Raw genomic sequence first — 17,367 nt, forward strand, 5'->3', positions numbered from 1 at the left:
CCTAAAAGCTCCCACAAGTCATTGTTCCCTCTCGTCAAAACCATCCAGGTACAAAAAAAAGGAAAAAACAAACCAAAAGTCTCCACTTTACCTACATGTTGGTCTTAAATAAAAACACTGTGGACAGACTCTGTCTGAATATGGTTTTAAAAACGCTGTGACAAAGGCCACGCAAAACTTACTATGAACATCGTCAGAACAGGGATGGAGGCGGGAAACAGAGAAACTGCAAACACAGGACCAATGAGCTCCTGGGGTTGAAATGAGCACGCATCAGACTTCCTCAACAGTCACAACCACAGGACTCGTCAGTCTCTACGAGCTGGGCTTTCAGAAAAGTCCCTGCAGGTGCTCCGGAGAAAGGTTAAACCCCTCCCCAGGCAGTATGGGGCAACATGCAGGCGGGAGTAAGGCAGCTGTAGTAAAGTCTATGAAACTACATCATGTCTGTCTGTCTGTCAGTCTGCGTGGGACAGTTCTACAAACAGGGCCTTGTCGGAGCATCCGCCAAGGAAGCATTGGCGCAAGAAAGGTTAGAAACGAGTGTGTGCATGTCCTCCGTTTTGAGTTCTGTGTGTGTGCGCACAAGCGTCCATTTTGCGCTCTGCTTTACGTGTATGTTCAGTCATGCAGGACCTGTCCTTCACACACACACACACACACACACGCACACACACACACACACACACTACGGCCGCACATGGAAAAAACCTTGGCATGTGACTTCAAAGCACCCGCTACCCCATCCCCGCCCGCCCTGACTCCCATCCTTCCCTGATCCCATATTATATGAAGGGGCCGCCGGGCATACCCAGGAAGTTGGGCGCACCCATGGCCATGGGAGGGGGCGCCGTGGATCCGTTCCAGTGCACCTTCATGTGGTGCCTCAGGTTGGACTTGGAGGAGAAGTGCTTGTCGCACTGCTGGCAGGAGAACGGCTTCTCCTTGGTGTGGATGCGGCGGTGGCAGATGAGTTGGGTGGAGACACGGAAGGACTTCCCGCAGTCGGGACACTGGTAGCGCTTGGGCTCGGTGTGGATCCGGCGGTGGTTCTTGAGGGACATCAGGTTGGGGAACTCTTTCTGGCAGGAGTTGCAGAAGTAGGTCCCGGTCTTGTGGCTGTTCTTGTGGTTGAGTAGGGAGCTGGCGTGGCGGTAAGAGCGGCCACACTGATCGCAGACGTGGGGTTTGAGGACCTCGCTGTGACCACCACGGCTGCGGGCTTTGGCAATGCTGCCAGGGTGCAGTCCTTGCTCTTGCATCAAAGTGAGGTCCAGGCCTGACCCCCAGCCCAGCTCCTTGGAGCCCCCCGGCCGAGGCTGCTGGGGTCTGGGCTGAGGCGTCTGGCCATGGGTGATCTCCATGTGGAGGCTGAAGCTGGCCTGCGTGGGGAAGGATCTTTGGCAGGACCGGCAGGTGAGCTCCCTCTGCTTTTGGTGGACGCGTCGATGGTTGTGGAGCTGGGAGGAAACGCGGAATGCCTTTCCGCAGTCGTGGCATTGGTGGCGCCGTATCTCTGAGTGGATACGACGGTGGTTCTTCAGGGCAAGCAGGTTGGAGTAGGTCTTGAGGCACACGGCGCAGTGATAGATGCCGACTGTGTGGGTGTTCTTGTGGTTGAGGAGGGAGCTGGCATGGCGGTAGGAGCGTCCGCATTGATCACACCTGTGCAGAGACAAATTAGGACAAACATGGGGATGGGACAGAGGGTAAGAGAAAAGGGAGATTAGAAACTGAAAATGATAGTCCGCTTAAAAATTCTATCCGAATTTAACTCTGGTTACCACTTTTTCTTAGAATTATTGAAATATTTTGACAACTCATCATCTAAGATGTTGTTTATACAGGTATATGATCTGAAATCCGGCTTAAAGCTTTCAAAGAAAGAAGACTACTACAAAGTGGTGTACCATTTAAAGTTATGATTTCTACACAGATGATAGGGAGGGAGGGGCATGGGGGGACAACTATGGACAAACAACTGGGATTCATGTGGGGACTGGGAAGTATCTGCTGCTCCCTGCACTGCACAAATGGACGCACGCTTCTTTCACATATGGGAACAATTTAATAAACCTTCTGTCACAGCCGTCTTTTGAGTAATCACTCTTTTCTGTATATAATGATGAAAGATCCATCAAAAATGCCAAAGAACCTCTACCATGTCTGCCTGTAATAACGAAAGATGTAACAATAACCCCTGACGTGTGCAGTGCAGCTAGCTCCAAATACTTCCTAATCTATCCTCTGACTTTTATTTGCCAGACATCAAAATGCAAGTGTCCCATCATAAAACTGCATATTCTAGTCTAATAACTGGCCAGTATTATTAGACTGCCTAAAGAAAACAAACAAACAAATCAAAGACTACAATCAAAATCATTACAAGAGCAAGGAACAAACATCGATACTAAAAATGTTGCTAATATGCTAAACACAAAATACTTAAAAAGCAAATCTGTGTTAAGGTTGGATAAGTAAAGCAAAGCATGAAAACAAAACATCTAAACATGAAGGTAGCCTTAAAAACTAAAGTGTGTGATATGCTAACTGAAAGCAAACGGGGTTGACTTATCTGGTCTCTCCACTAATTCAATTTGTCCAAACTTCAGAAAAATCCGAATTCCGGCACGCGTATGGTCCCAAGGAAGCCGGATTGGAGATCATATACCTGTAATAGACACGTAGAGACCTAAATTTATCTTCACTATTTTTTGGGCCAACTTCGTAGAATCACAAACAACTGACGAGAACTCACGTGTACCGACACTCCTCGCCCTCTCCCGGGGTCGCAGTGGCCTTCTTCCTGATTTCCATGCCTACCTGGTTGTCCCCGCAGCGGTGCCTGGCCAGGCCGGATCTCCCCTGGAAACTCTTCCCACAGGTGGGGCAGCCAAAGGGGGTAGCACCCTCCTCGTGGACCTTCTGGTGGTTTCGGAGGAACCTGGCAAGCCGGAAGGCTTTCCCACACGTGTGGCAGATGTGCTTCTTCCGCTGCGTGTGGATGCGCATATGGTTGCGCAGGGCCATATAGTTGGTGTAGGGCTTGTCGCAGAAGTTGCAACGGAAGTTGCCTGTCTTGTGGGTGTGCTTGTGGTTCAGCAATGAGCTTGCATGTTTGTAGGCACAGCTGCACAGATCACAGGCGTAGGGTCTCTCGTCAGAGTCCAGGTCCACAGAACTTCTCTCCAAGCTGATATTGGGGGTGTTGCTTGAGGAGGATGAAGGCAGGTGCTGGGCCGGGCAGTCGTGGGCTGCAAGCTCATCGGCCGTGGCAAAGCCTTCGCAGCAGCCATCGCACTCAAAATCCATCTGGACCCCGGGGCCCTGCGGTCCTTTGCACAGGCCAGCTGTAGTGTGGGTAGCTAGCTGCCTCTGGGTACGGAAGCCCTTGCCGCACTCTTGGCAGTTGTGCTTCTTCTGGGCAAAGTGGAGACGTAGATGGTTTTTCATTGCCAGCCTGTTGGGGTATGTGGAGTTGCAAACGTTGCAGTGGTACTCCCCAATTTTGTGAAGGTTTTTGTGATTGGCCAGGCTGCCTGCATGTCGGTATGTCTTGCCACATTCTTCGCATGAAAAAGGCCGACGTCCAGTCTCAGATGGATCAAACTTCTGGGGCCTTGAAGTTCCAGCTGAAGAGTAGGGTTTCTTGAACCCTTGCTGGCTATATTTCACGCCCATCGGCTGGGCCTTCGATGATTCTCCTCTCATATTCTGCATTTGAGATGTCCCAGGCTGCTGGAAGCGAGAACTGTTGGGTCCAGTCCGAACAAGACCTTTGGCTCGGTGCTCCTCGTGGAGACGAAGGTGGTTGATCAGCTGCTTTTGGATCTTGAAAGCCTTTCCACATTCTTCACACTTGTGCCTGCAGCAAGGATGAGCAGAGATGTAGAAAACTCAGTAAATACATTAAAATCTAGGACTAATATCAGGGGGGATGGTGGTATTAAACATGACACTTGGGAAGGCTATTCCTTATTAGAAATATTTTGGGGATAATTTTATTATGATCAACTTACTTGCAACATGCTTGGAAACACATGGACTAAATCAGAGTCTACCATGGGAAACATTTTACAAAAGATTATGCTAAATCTCGTTAACCGGTTTCCACTACAAGTTAAAAAGATGTCAAAATAAATGAGGAATTAGTCAACTTGATTGAGATGAAATCAAACCAATGAAGATCATCATGTGCTAGGGCTGCTCAATTAATCGTATTTTAAAATCTCAATTACTATTATGGCTTGCAACGATTACGAAAACAACGTAATCGAAATAAAACCACTATTTTTTATTATTATTAATTATTTTTTGTATTGGTTTTTCAGTTGAGTTATAATTAAAGTTCATGGTAATCAACTGTTAAAAACCTACTGTTCACATTTTTTTTCTCCAATAAATGGATGTTTTCAAAGTAAATGGATAATCGTTTTTAATAATCGTGATATAAATTATTGACCCAAATAATCGAGATTATGATTTTTGCCATAATCAAGCAGCCCTATCATGTGCAATATATAACAACCAAGGGCTTCAGAATCTGGCAAAAATGTTATCTTTAACATAAACTGCACCAGCCAACTTTCAAACATCTATATAAAACAAAACATGACAGAATCTGGGACCTACCTCTTTAGATCAAAGTGGGTCCTTTGGTGATTCTTGAGAGCCAGCAGATTGTAGTAGCGTTTCTGGCACACCAAGCAGCGGAAAACCCCCGTCTTGTGTGACTTCTTGTGGTTAAGGAGTGAGCAGGGGTGTCTGTATCCTCGTCCGCATTGGTCGCACTTATGGGGCTTGTCACTTTGGTCCACCATAGGCCTACGTCCATCGCCACCAACCTCACGGCTTCCACCAGCAACCCCCCCACCAGCGACACCTTCTCCTCCGGACATCCCTTTGGCTCCATTCAGACCCTGCTTGCTCAGGGAGCTAGACCTATTCTTACCAGGACACAGGTGTGTGATCAGGTGGTGGCGGTCGGCAAAAAACATGCCACAGTCAACACAAATATGGTTGCGTCCGTCCATCTTGTCATTGCCATTAGCCGAGCTGCCTACAATACTCTGTTGCTGGCCATCAGGCCTTTGGGGGCCATGGACTAATTGGTGATTTAGGAGGTCTTGCTTCCTTGAGAAGCTCTGGCCACATGTGGAGCAGATCATCCTCCACTCCTGCTCCAGGGAGGAAGGGCCGGGCCCTGTTGGGTTATTCGCATGGCTACGCAGGTGGCTCCTGAGGGCTCGGAGGCTGGCGTAGTGATTGCCACACACCGAACACTGATACACTTCGCCATCATCGTCATCATCTTTGTCATTGCTTCCCATTCTCTTGCCTCCGCTCTGGGAATATTGTCGCTGGCTGCTGCCTTCTTTCAGGCTGCTGGAGCTTCCAGCAGGCAGCGAGGTTGCGCTGGAGCTGTCGTAGTTCATGTTTCCCATGAAACCATTAGACATGTTCCCTTGCTGCTGTTGAGGCTGCTGGCCGCCACGACGAGGGCACATGTGCGACTTGATGCCAGATACATCTCCATACATCTCGCCGCAGTCGGCGCACACATGTCTGTCAGCCTGACGGTGAGCAGAGTTGCTCTGGGAAAGTGAGCTACCATCAAAGCGATCGTGAAACTCAAGAGAGTCCAACCCACTGCTATGGCCACCATCTTGTACAAAGTGGGCTGCATCACCAAGATTCCCTGGCAGGGAAATTGGAGTGGTGGCGCCGCTGCCTTCCTGGACGTAGCTCTGCTGGGAGTCCAGGGTTAGCGGCTCTGGAGACAGCCAGTCACTGCCGTCATTATTTAAAGACGTGTTGCCAGAACGCCCCTTGTGGCTTCGTAGGTGGCTGTGTAGCGCTGCCAGGTGGGGGTACTGCTTACAGCAGATTGTGCATTGGTAGTGGCCTGTCTGATGGCAGCGCTTGTGGTTGACCAAGCTTCCTGCATGCCGGTAGCTTTTGCCACACTCTCCACACTTGAAGCGTCGCTCTCCATTATCTGGAGAATTGGCCTGGGGCACACGGCCTCCGGAGGGAGAGGACACTGAGCCCTGCGATCCAGAGCTGAGAATGGAGCTTTCCTGGCCGTGAGAGGCAGGGTTAGGGTCATGGGTCAGATAGTGGACTTTTAAGGTCTCCAGATCTGGATGTCCTGCGCCACAATATGCGCATGTGTAGATGGGATTGTTGACTGGAGGGCCCATAATGGGGTCATAGGGGCCTCTTTTGTCAGTGGGCAGGGGTGGCAGGGGCAGAGGGTCACCCAGCGCAGGGGTGTATGCTGGGGATCGAACAGCACTCAGATTGTGGGCCATGATTCCTGGGAAATTGCGCGGCAGACCAAGGGAGGGCGAGGCTGCGTTGTGTAGCAGTATGTGCTCCTGAAAGTCTGTCTTATTTGGCAGCGCTATCTGGCACAGGTGGCAAAAGCACGAGGCAGTGTCGTTGCTCTGAGACGACTGGGTGCCACTGCTACGTGAGTCGTGGAGGCTGCTGCTGCTGCTCACCATTGAGGCTCCAGGGGTCTTGAACTTCGAATGAGTTCTCTCGTGGCTGTTTAGGGCAGCCAGGTTGCTAAATTGTTTAAAACACACAGAGCACTTAAAAGTTCCTTGCTGATGACACTTCTTGTGGTTCACCAGGCTACCGTGATGCCGGTAGGTTCTCTCGCACTGATCACACTTGAATGGTCGGTCCCAAGCGTTGTCGTGCTCGGGAGAACCTTTTTTACCGTGGTTGTCCGTCTCGTGGCCTTGTAGGACACTATGTCCCATACCACTATTGTTCAAATGTGAGCGCCCAAACCCGTCTGAGAGGTCTTGGGCGAGACCGTAGTCCCTCTCGTCGTGGCCCGTTTCTTCGGGAACTTCTTCACTCTCTTCTTCTGCGTGTGCACTACTGGGGGACAAAGTATGGATACGTAGGTGGTTTTTCAAAGCTACCGCGTTGGGCAGCGTACGCGTACAAACTGGACACTGGAATGAACCCACTTCGTGAGATTTTTTATGGTTGGCTAGGCTAGCTGCGTGCTTGTAAACTCGCCCACACTGTTCACACTCAAAACGTCCGTTTTCTTCTTGCTGATAATGTGCTTTCATATGTTCTAGAAGACTTGGAGTACTCGGACAAACCATATCACACTCTTTACAGGGGAAACCCTTGGCACGACTCATATCATGCATTGCCATAGTACTCTAAAGCAAACAGGACGGAGGGAATCACAGTTCACATCGAAGAAATGAACAGTGACGTAGGGGGGATGGGGGAGGAAACTGCGGGGCTTAGCTCTTCAGCTGAGGGTGCCGATTGCTTCGCCAGGGCAGGTCCAGCCAATCGGGGCCCACCTTGGGAGGTGGCGGGCCGGCAGGGGTCACACCAGCCACTGAGGTATCACTGTAGGGACAAGAATAAGAAAATGGAAGGTTACTTAAATTAATAAAATCTTGTATTTATCCACTTTTACCACAATGCAATCCTGTAACTGTCAGGCATCCAGTATTTCAAATTTGTATACTTAATAACCATTTTGATAAGTGCCAGTTCATTACCAAGCAAATAGTACATTTGTATTGCTCTTTGACATCCTTTAAATATATTGGTATTTATTTGTATAGACTTGTAATATACATACATAGCAAAATATGTAAACAGTCATTGTCTTATAATTGTAGCCCTAGTAAGATTTCAGACAACAGATTCTACTAATTTTTTTAACCTTCTATTGTTAAACCTTTCAATCTGTAAATATATGTTAATGTTGTCATGATTTTATAATACAAGACAATTATTGTTTATATTTAGTTTATGTTTTCCTTTGGTAATATAAAATAGTTATATTTATAATCATAACATTTACAGATAAATGTGGTTATTTCAACACTTATTTCAACATCACAACAACTTCCTCTGATTTCTTAAGGATTTGATTTGTTGCATGTGGAAAAAGTAATTTGGTTTTCCTCCACACAACAGGACACACCTCTGTTGACAGTGTAAAGAGTACGGGGCTTGCTGTAAAACCTACCCTCCCGCAAACTTCAGGCTCTCATTGCGGTGCTAGTATCTAGCATACTTTAGTTATTTGTAGGGATGCACTGAATATTCGGCAACCGAAAATTATCGGCCGAAAATTGTTAAAAAGGCCCTTTCGGCCGAAAGGGTTTTAGTACCGAAAAAATATCACCGAATGTCCGAGAACAGGGTTACGTTGATCATACTCCGCATATTTGTCCGGGTGTTTTGATTTCAAGTGGTGGAGTAATCCCGAAGTGGTGAAAGTCTTTGCAGTTGCACCCCCTCGAGAAATGTCAGCTGAAAACGTTTTACAAATCGCAATCCGCGCCTCTCACTCTGATATTATTGAAATATCTCCAAGCGGCAGACATGTTGGCTGTGAGCCAGCCGCGAGCATGGTCGCGCGCCGTGCTTGTCGCCGCGTTTTGATTACGTCATCACAACAACACGTTAGGTTACCAAACTTATAGGTGCATTTGTTGTTGTTGAAGGCCTGGCAGTCTTTATTTACACTATTTTGTTGTAGGCCTACTGGCTTAGATGTTTATGCAGTTTTAAAGCACCTTGGCTTTGTTCTGAATGCACTTTGTTGTAGTTATCCTACAGAGAAAAGAAAATGCACTTGACTTGGAATTAATGTACTGTGTGCATTCAAAAGTGCTGAATAAATGTTTTATGGACCCCTAATAGTGATTATTATTTAAGTTAAGTTAAGTTTTGCCATAATCATGTCTTTTTCCATAATCAGGTAGCTGAACAACATTGGTAAAAAAAAAAAATATATATATATATATATATATATATATATATATATATATCTATTAATCATTTTCGGCCTTTCGGCATTCGGCCAACTGTTTCCTATTTTTGGTATCGGTTTCGGCCAAGAATTACCCATTCAGTGCACCCCTAGTTATTTGCTCTAACTTTTTGTTTCTGACGGAGGACACTGCACGCTGACAGGAAGCAGAGTGGAGAAGACTTCTCCCTACATCCAAAGCACATCCTATTTATTTGTAATTATGGCTATGCAATGTATCGATATTCAATTGTCTGGACTAGATATCATCTAGTATTTTGGATGTGTTCATTTAAAAAAAGGTGTTTTCCTGGTTTCAAAGACAGCATTGTAACAAAGTACATATTTGGGAACTTTCATTAGCTGTCCAGTTCATTTTCATAAAAATAAACGGGTTATACCACTTTTTTTTTTTTTTTTTAATGCATTATTTGAAATCACTTTATAAAATTATTTTTAGCAAAATATATAATTTAAAGGTGGGTTATGTAATTTTGGAGAAACCAGCTCGAGTGCGCTAGAATTTGAAAATACACAACCGGAAAAAATCTGCCATTTCCTTACGGAGACCCTCCTCCAACACACACATGACCATTAGCCACCTTCACACCAGAGTACTTTTCCCACTTTAGTTCCGAAATGTCGCGTTCACACCAAAAAGAGCCGGAACTAAAATTAGTTCATGAGAACCTTTTTACCCCCTTTTCCGTCCCTGCTAGAGAGGGACTCTCATGTGAGAAAAGAGCTATATTTCTGATTGGCTGGGCGGATTGCAAACCACGCCCCGTAAGACTCAAAAAAAGTGTTGTGAAACCACCATTTTATTATCCTTGCATTAGCATTATTAGCATTAGCCCAGCGCAGAAACGCAGAGAAACTAACTTATGGCAACACAAAATAAAACATGGGAGCGGTGGAGATGAGGAGGTGTCGGCGTTCTGGCGATTTACTCGAAAGGCTTCAGTAGAAACTGCTGGGAGTCCCAGCAGCTTCTACTGAAGCCAGTCCCCAACTCCGGGGACTTCCGGCCGGGGATTTTGGGCGGCAGTATACGCCGTGAAGTTGTTTGCGGCCTGCCAGTAAACCCAAAGCAGAAGAAGAAGAAGAAGTGACGTCAGCGGCTTAATTTGCCTAATCCAACCCCAGGGACTTATTCCGGTGTGAACGCGATCTGTACTAAAGAGTTCTGATGAACTAAGTTCTCATGAACCTTTGTGGGAAAAGTACTGCGGTGTGAAAGCGCCTAATGAGGTCACGAGATAAGTTTGTGCACAGATGGAAGGCTGACAGGCAGGTAGGCCATCCAGTTATTTTAGCCGGGCAGGCTAAAATGATTGGTCGTGCTTTTTACAGTGCTACGGCTTCCACAGATTAAATTGTTTATTTATTTATTGTCAAAGCACTTCATATATTTATTGCTATCGGGATATTAAGAGCATTCCATGGAATATAACAAAAAGTGTTTCTGAAATAAATTACATAACCCACCTTTAAGTAAAGCAATGGTAGTTTATACTGTATTCTTAAAAATATTATTATTTGTATTGTTTTTTATGGATTTAATGTCACCATTATTCAAATTAGTCTAATCACTACTTTAATTATTTAAAAGAAAAATATGTTTATGTTTTATGTCTTGTCATTGTATGTTTCGTTGTAAAGCGACCTTGAGGTTATGAAAGGCGCTATATACATTTAAGTTATTATTATTGCTTTTTTCATCTTTATTATTAATGCGCATTTTACATATAAAGTAAAAGCAGTGAGGTTTGAGAGGCTACAAACTATGAACAAGTCAACTAAAATCACACCGACACACAAACACACCGATCAATAGTTGGTGATTAAGGCTCCGTTTACACGGAGACGGAACGGGTTGTATCCGCTACAGTTCTCCATCGTATGGACGGTTCGCTCACATGAGGCCGTAACGGAACCGCGGAAACGGAGCCCTCAACGATAACGGGGCCCTCAACGATAACGGGGCCCTCAACGATAACGGGGCCCAAGGTGGGTAGATCTGCGGATGGAACGCTCTGGGGGGGTCAGTGGAGCTGCGAGTGGAGCCTCGCAGTTTTTCAGGTTGATATGCGAAGCTCATTAGCTAGCCAACATGTATCTAGCAAATGTTTAGCAAAATATTAGAAGTGAGGCTACTAGACTAACGTTAGGTCTACTGTAATAGCCTCACTTTTAATATTTTGCAAAACATTATCTAGCACTGTGTTTTGCAGTTGCGAGCAGCTTATTGGGATTTAATGCTAGATAGACCGGCATTGTTTTTGATATAATAAATTAAGCCTTATAGTTAGTTAAGCATGTCAGCCTAAAGCCCCACTTTTAACTCTCTGTCTCTCTCTAACTCATTGCAGATGGCTGCACTAAAGAAAAAGGGCACAGAGAGGAAGCCAGTTGTAAGATGTTTAAAAGTTAATTAAACATAATGCTTAAATGCATTTCAAAGAGGTTGTGTTGGAGTTTGTGTTATTCTACATTTTGACACCAAGATCTTCCAAGATCTTCCAGTGATAATACAATTCCACTGGCCCTCTGGGCCAGTGGAATTGTATTGTCACTGGCTCCACCATTGTAACCACTGGCCCGGAGCATTCGTCCAAAAAAAATCGACTAATAATGAAGAAAATTAACACATTTGTTGCAATAGTAATTTATGCACTAACTTAGGGCTGGGCGATATCGGTCTCTAAATTATATCGCAATATTTACTGACTACATCGCAATACACGATATATATCGCGATATTCTGAAATTTCCTCTAAAAAACACATACATTTTTTTTATTTAACCCCATGATGTTTACACTCACGCCAGTATGATGATTCTAGTAGTCCCTGCAACATATGTCTGCATTAAGGCGAGACACCCCAGGTGAATAGGATAATTTTTTTAACTTAAAAAAGGTATCAGCTAGACATTTCTCCAGTTAATTACTTACAATAAGGCAATTGTTTTTTTTATTACAAGTTTTCTGAAATAGCATGTTTAAATATGCAAATTAGCCATTATCTCATTAAATATGCACATATTTTAACACATTTCAGGAATCGAAATCTGAATTTTGGATTAAGCCAGGTTCAAAATTCTATATGAACAAACCCTTCTGTAAAAGCCTTCATAATATTGATAGGAATATAACCCAAGATTGTCGAGGTTTTAAATATGTCTGATTTGTTTTCCATTATCAATTAATTAATCAATTATTCAAGCAATTAATTATTTAATCTAGGTATAATCGAGGTAATAATTTGGGTTAAACCCTGACCTTTGTGCACATAGCATTCTGCATATATATATATATATATCTTGGATTAATGGTTAATTGTATGTTTCCTGTACATCCTGATTATTGTGCTGCTGTGATGATGAATATCCATCCAAATGAATAAGAAAATGATTCTGATCATCGTCTAAAAAAGTGGGTAGAAATCTTGTATAAAATTCAAAGAAACCTGCACAATTTTGAACTTTATTTCAGATATACTAGTTACCATTGGTTTACTTTTTTTGCAGGTTTGTGTATTTTAAGCCAACACGTATTTTCCTAATGCTTTCAACTAAACAAAAACAAAAAGTTGGAATGCCCCTTACAGTCAAATATCTTCTGTATACCTCCTAAAATCTATACCTCCACAAGTTTTCACTTTCCGATTGTGAATAAATAAAGTATAAATTAAGTGCCATAGATTGTAGAAATTAGGCTTTGGAGCTGTAAACCTACTTTTTAAAAGATATTCTGACTTTACAATTTACCATGAAGGACTAATTTAATTTCCTTGCATCTTTATATTAATATGTGTGTTTAGATTCATATCTGTATTAAAGGCCCTGTGAAGTGTGCACCTGTGCATGATCTGTTATGCTAATACGTATAGTAATGACCAAAATTGTCCATTGGAACCCATATCAAAAAATGTTGGAATAGCAACAAATTCTACGAGTTTTGAATTTTCCGGGGGAAATCTGCAGTCGACCTTCGCCTTCGTGGGCGTGGCTTGCGATCTACTGCGTGACGTCACGAGATGGACGCCGCCGCACTGTTTACATTCACCACCGTTCGTTTTTTCTCTTTTTCAAAGTCGAATTTCTCAACGTTTTTGAGCTAGTATTTTCCTGGAAAGTGTGTCGGAGTCGACTGGAAGTGATTGCCAATCGAGAAAACCTGACAATGGAGGCGACAGTGAAGAAAGAGGGATGAAAAACACAGGGGAAACGATGCATTGCCGCTGGCTGTAGTAATGTCAAGTCTGCCGAAGTGGCGATGTTTCTGTTCCCAAAAGATGAAGGTGAGCCTGGCTGGTGTCATTGTTTCGTAGATTATTTGATTGATCATGATAAATAAAGGCCAGTGGTCGATTCGAGAGAGAGAGAAAGAGAGACTGACAGAGTTACAGGGTTGTTGTTAGCATCTGGTGCTAGCTCGGAGCTAACGGAGATTAGCTGTTTCAACAATAAGGAGAGGGAGAGTGCTCTCCTGTGGGACTGAGAGAGATAACGTCAGCTCAGGGAGGTAAACTGTAGCCTAAGTTATCTCAGTGGGTTTGGTCATCTATGTAAACAAATATTTCCATCTATGTAATATTAGTTGTATAAAATAGGTTAAGAAATCCTTCCAATGTTTTTTGATTATTGAAATATATGTTTCATATGAGTGTTGAGAGCTGTATCCATAAATCTCTTAATGTTGCCCTCAAAGTGCACCAGATTGATCACTTTCCTCATCTATCCTGTCCGAAAAGCTGTCCAAATCAATCATTTCTCTCACACTAGTATCACTTTCCAGAGTCTCCGCCATGTTTACAATCGCAACTGGGTACATCTTGTGACGCCACAGCCACTATCGTCTGCAACTTCCGTTAGGCTCAGACGGCAAAATTAATAATTCATTCATTATGAAAAATTATTTTAGCCATGAACAGGCACAATGATATGTAAGGAATGAAACTGCCATTTCATTTTGGTGCAAAAACATGCACTTCACTGGGCCTTTAATGGCATGAAAAAAAAAAGTGATGTTTTAAATCCCATCAATTGATAATTTCTGTAAGCAAGCATTTCTTCCACCAATAAAGTTGAATGTAATATTTAGCACAGGCAAAATTATCCAAAATAATCTAGCAGAAAAGTCACAAATTCAGCATCTCAATCACATGTAATTGTATTAAAATAATAATAATCGCCTGTTATTAGCGATACATTTCTCTCCTGTGGGACAGGACTGACGTTTTTAAATATAATACAGATCTGAGTGTTTGGTTTGGTTTGTTATGACAGCGTGACTGTAAACTGCGGGTTCAGATAACTGGCTTCATTGGCATTTAATTGAACCTACTGTTGTGCAAAACATTGTATACCTCTGTATGTGCAGGCACATTACTACATTCCTGTATGCAGGGTATATGCAGGAATCCTGAAGTCAAATGTAATTCCGTTTAAGACCTTTTTTAAGACCCTTTCCATACATTTTAAGACCTCATCGGAACTTTGAGTTCTAGTCGGTTAAATTGGCAACACACTTTAACTCAAATTTACTATATTGATTGTAAGATAGCAAAACTAAAAAGAGGGCAGACAGACTACTGAAGCCTTCTCTCCACATGAACTTCAACCTCTCTGTGAAGGTCAGGTTTAATGCAGTATGCTGCTTTTTTGCTTCTGTAGACTCGGTGCTCTTTCATTCCAGTAAAACTCCTCAGAAACCATTAGAAACCAGTATTTTACCAATAAACAAAACAATTGACAAAACTTTGAACTATGAAATATGTTAAACTTTGGTGAGCTTCAGCGGGTTAATGCCATATAGGAGCTCCCTCTCAAATACCCAGGGGTTAAATTGGACATAGGACGATGCTCTGACATCATCCCCCTCACACATTTGTCCTATGTTTACAAAAAAGGATATATATGTTATGACTTTTCTCGTTCTTAATATAGACTACATTTAGGGTCGATATGTGTTGACTTTACTTTAAAATAGCAGATCTCTGTGACCGGATATAGTTTGGCTTAGACCCTGGCCCCACGAGGACGCATACGGTAAAACGCATACGCAAGCGCAAAAAAGTCTTCCTTTCACACGCATTCGATTCATTAACGTGTCCGTTCACACTAGACCGCTGGAAATGATGTAGTACATATGCCAGGCCTGTAAGTGGCGTTGCTGCCGCCCGAAATACACCAAAAGCAGCAAAGAAGACCCCGGAGCATGGTTGCCCTTCTGTTTATTCTCCGCGGTGGACGGGGTGTTCTCCTGCTGTATATCTCTCCGGTAGTCCACAGCAGATCAAAAACACCCACCTCACCGCCTCTTCCAAGGAACGAGGGGACCGTGCGGCAGTTTCCGTAAAAAAAAATGTTCCGCCGGTCAACATGTCCTTTAAAGTTTAAATCCTCCGTACAAAATTAGAAAAGTGCCGGTCAGAGGTGGTCTTTGTTATTTATTGAGCTTTAAAACCGATTGATAACAACTCTGTTCTCTATATAATAATATGTAATAAACGGTGCCTGCCTCTCTTTTCCTCCCCCTCTTCTGACAGCCCAGCAGCAGCAGGAGACGCGGGGAGAGGGAGGCGGGCTATTTCATCGTTATCAGAAAATGATCATATACTAGGGCTTACACACGGAGCCGTTTGACCCCCAGAGCGTTGCGTATGCCGGTCTACCCACCTTGGGACCCGTTACCGTAGTCGTTTAGTTCCCCCCCCCCCCCCCCCCCCGCCACAGAGCGGAGCAAGGCAACGAAACTTAAAATAATAAGCAGCATTTTACGGCGCGCTATGAATGGGGCCGCCTTGGGGGGTTTCCCGACATGTCGTTTCAGTAAATGAAAGGGTGTTTCATGTTGTCGTTGCTGTGGACCTTCTTAATACCTTGGAAAATGCCGTTTAATACTTTTAAATAGCCTTAATTTTCGCTAAATTGATTTATCAACTTTTAATACTTTTTAAGACCCCGCGGACACCCTGTGTATAACAGTAAAAATGGAATCAGCCACAGTAATCTGGTACAGATCTTTTAAATGAAGCATCTCATTCACACACAAATTTAAATCAGACCGTTCAGGACCAGCCAATCAAAACCCTGTCTTTCTTTTCCCCGTCCAACTTTTTTTCTTCCTCGGATAATGTAAACAAACGGAATTTGCTTTGCACAGCAACAAAAACAGCTAGTAAAGCTGTACTTCACAAACAAAAAAGGTATTTCAATGTTCGTGGTGCCAAAAGTGTCTCGGATGGATTCACACACCTTGCAGAAATAAACCGGGTCTGTTCACACATTAATGAGTTGTTTTGATCAGAGACGGCAATAAACTCATAAAAATAAGAATGATCATTCTGTTAATATGATTACAGCAGATTTAACACAGAAAGAGCCGCGCCAGCTGCAGCAGGGCGGCCTGACCTTGGCCCGTCTGTTCTTGCTCGGGTTCAGCCCCGGCGTGGATTTTGTCGGGACAAAAGCGGGGCATCTTCTTCGACACACGGCCGACATTTCCTAAGGCCGACTCCCCGAATTTAATCGGGGGAGTGACACCCGAGCCCGGCCGTGGACCCGGGAGCAAAAACAACAGGGGGGGTCAAACTGAATAAAATCACCCGGTGTTAGCGATCACAGCATAGCGGGGACAACACTTACAGCCACCAGCCCACTTTCAGTGAGACCCCACTTCATTGGAGAATGGCTTTCGAGCAGCGGGACATTTTCCCCATGCTAACGCGCTAGCATCTCCTTTTTAGCCCACAAACACAAACTGATACCCCACTGCGCTACAACCAGAGGCTTGTGGTGTGTTTATTTTCTCAAAACAAGGTGCATATACCATATTCAGCAACATCAATGCATTTAGCATATTGGTTATATAAACAGTTTGGTGGATAGGAGGTAAAATATACACGGCCGCGCTAACATTAGCATTAGGCTAGTTAGCAACCCCCCGTGATGAGAGAAAATAGGTAAAACGGAAGTGCAAAACACAAATATTGTAAATAAAAGCTTAAAATACAAACGTGCAAAAGCTAGCGAGACAACTATTGTTTATTTTAAATAACACGAAGCAGATAGAGGGTTCAAACTGTCGCCGATGTATGCGCTCGCAGAGAGGATAGCATCTCAGCTAACCCCAGGCTAGCCCGGAGCTACACAAAGATCTCGACAAACACACCGCGGCCCCCATTGATGAAAGCCTAGTTTTCGAGCCGTTTTTTTCGATCCACACTTACCCCTCAATCGGCCTCTGCGCCCGCACGGGTGGACGATGCACGGCGTGGAGATGCAAAAATACGCAGATTTCACGGATTCGACATGATTTATTTTCTCCTCCTCCGGTTCAAACACCGACTTTTGCTTATTGGCTCTTTTCCCCATCTACCTTCTCTCTACCGCCGCTTCGACAACATACTTCCTGCCGCTGCTGGCTGCGCACACCGCTGCGCGTCATCATGCGCACAAAGCAAACCAGGAGCCACAAAAACATCCAGTATGTGGTTTTAACAATCAGTTTCTGGGTTTTATTTTAATAATGAACCCCAGAGCTCATT

At 44.2% G+C, this 17,367-nt stretch overlaps 1 protein-coding gene across 1 annotated transcript in view; it reads right to left on the reverse strand.

Moving 5' to 3' along the window:
* The window catches only part of LOC307014432 (zinc finger protein 646), a 27,346-nt gene extending 10,036 nt beyond the window's left edge, over positions 1 to 17,310 (reverse strand). Inside the window, exons 1-4 of the mRNA XM_079642324.1 lie at positions 17,050 to 17,310; positions 4,633 to 7,392; positions 2,759 to 3,865; positions 812 to 1,665 (exon numbers count right to left, since the gene is read on the reverse strand). Of these exons, the coding sequence (XP_079498450.1) occupies positions 812 to 1,665; positions 2,759 to 3,865; positions 4,633 to 7,187 (4,516 nt within the window). The 5' untranslated portion in view covers positions 7,188 to 7,392; positions 17,050 to 17,310. The remainder of the gene's footprint in view (positions 1 to 811; positions 1,666 to 2,758; positions 3,866 to 4,632; positions 7,393 to 17,049) is intronic.
* Positions 17,311 to 17,367: the final 57 nt, after the last annotated feature.

This window comes from Notothenia rossii (assembly GCF_949606895.1).
Source record: "Notothenia rossii genome assembly, chromosome: 8".
Taxonomy (NCBI): domain Eukaryota; kingdom Metazoa; phylum Chordata; class Actinopteri; order Perciformes; family Nototheniidae; genus Notothenia; species Notothenia rossii.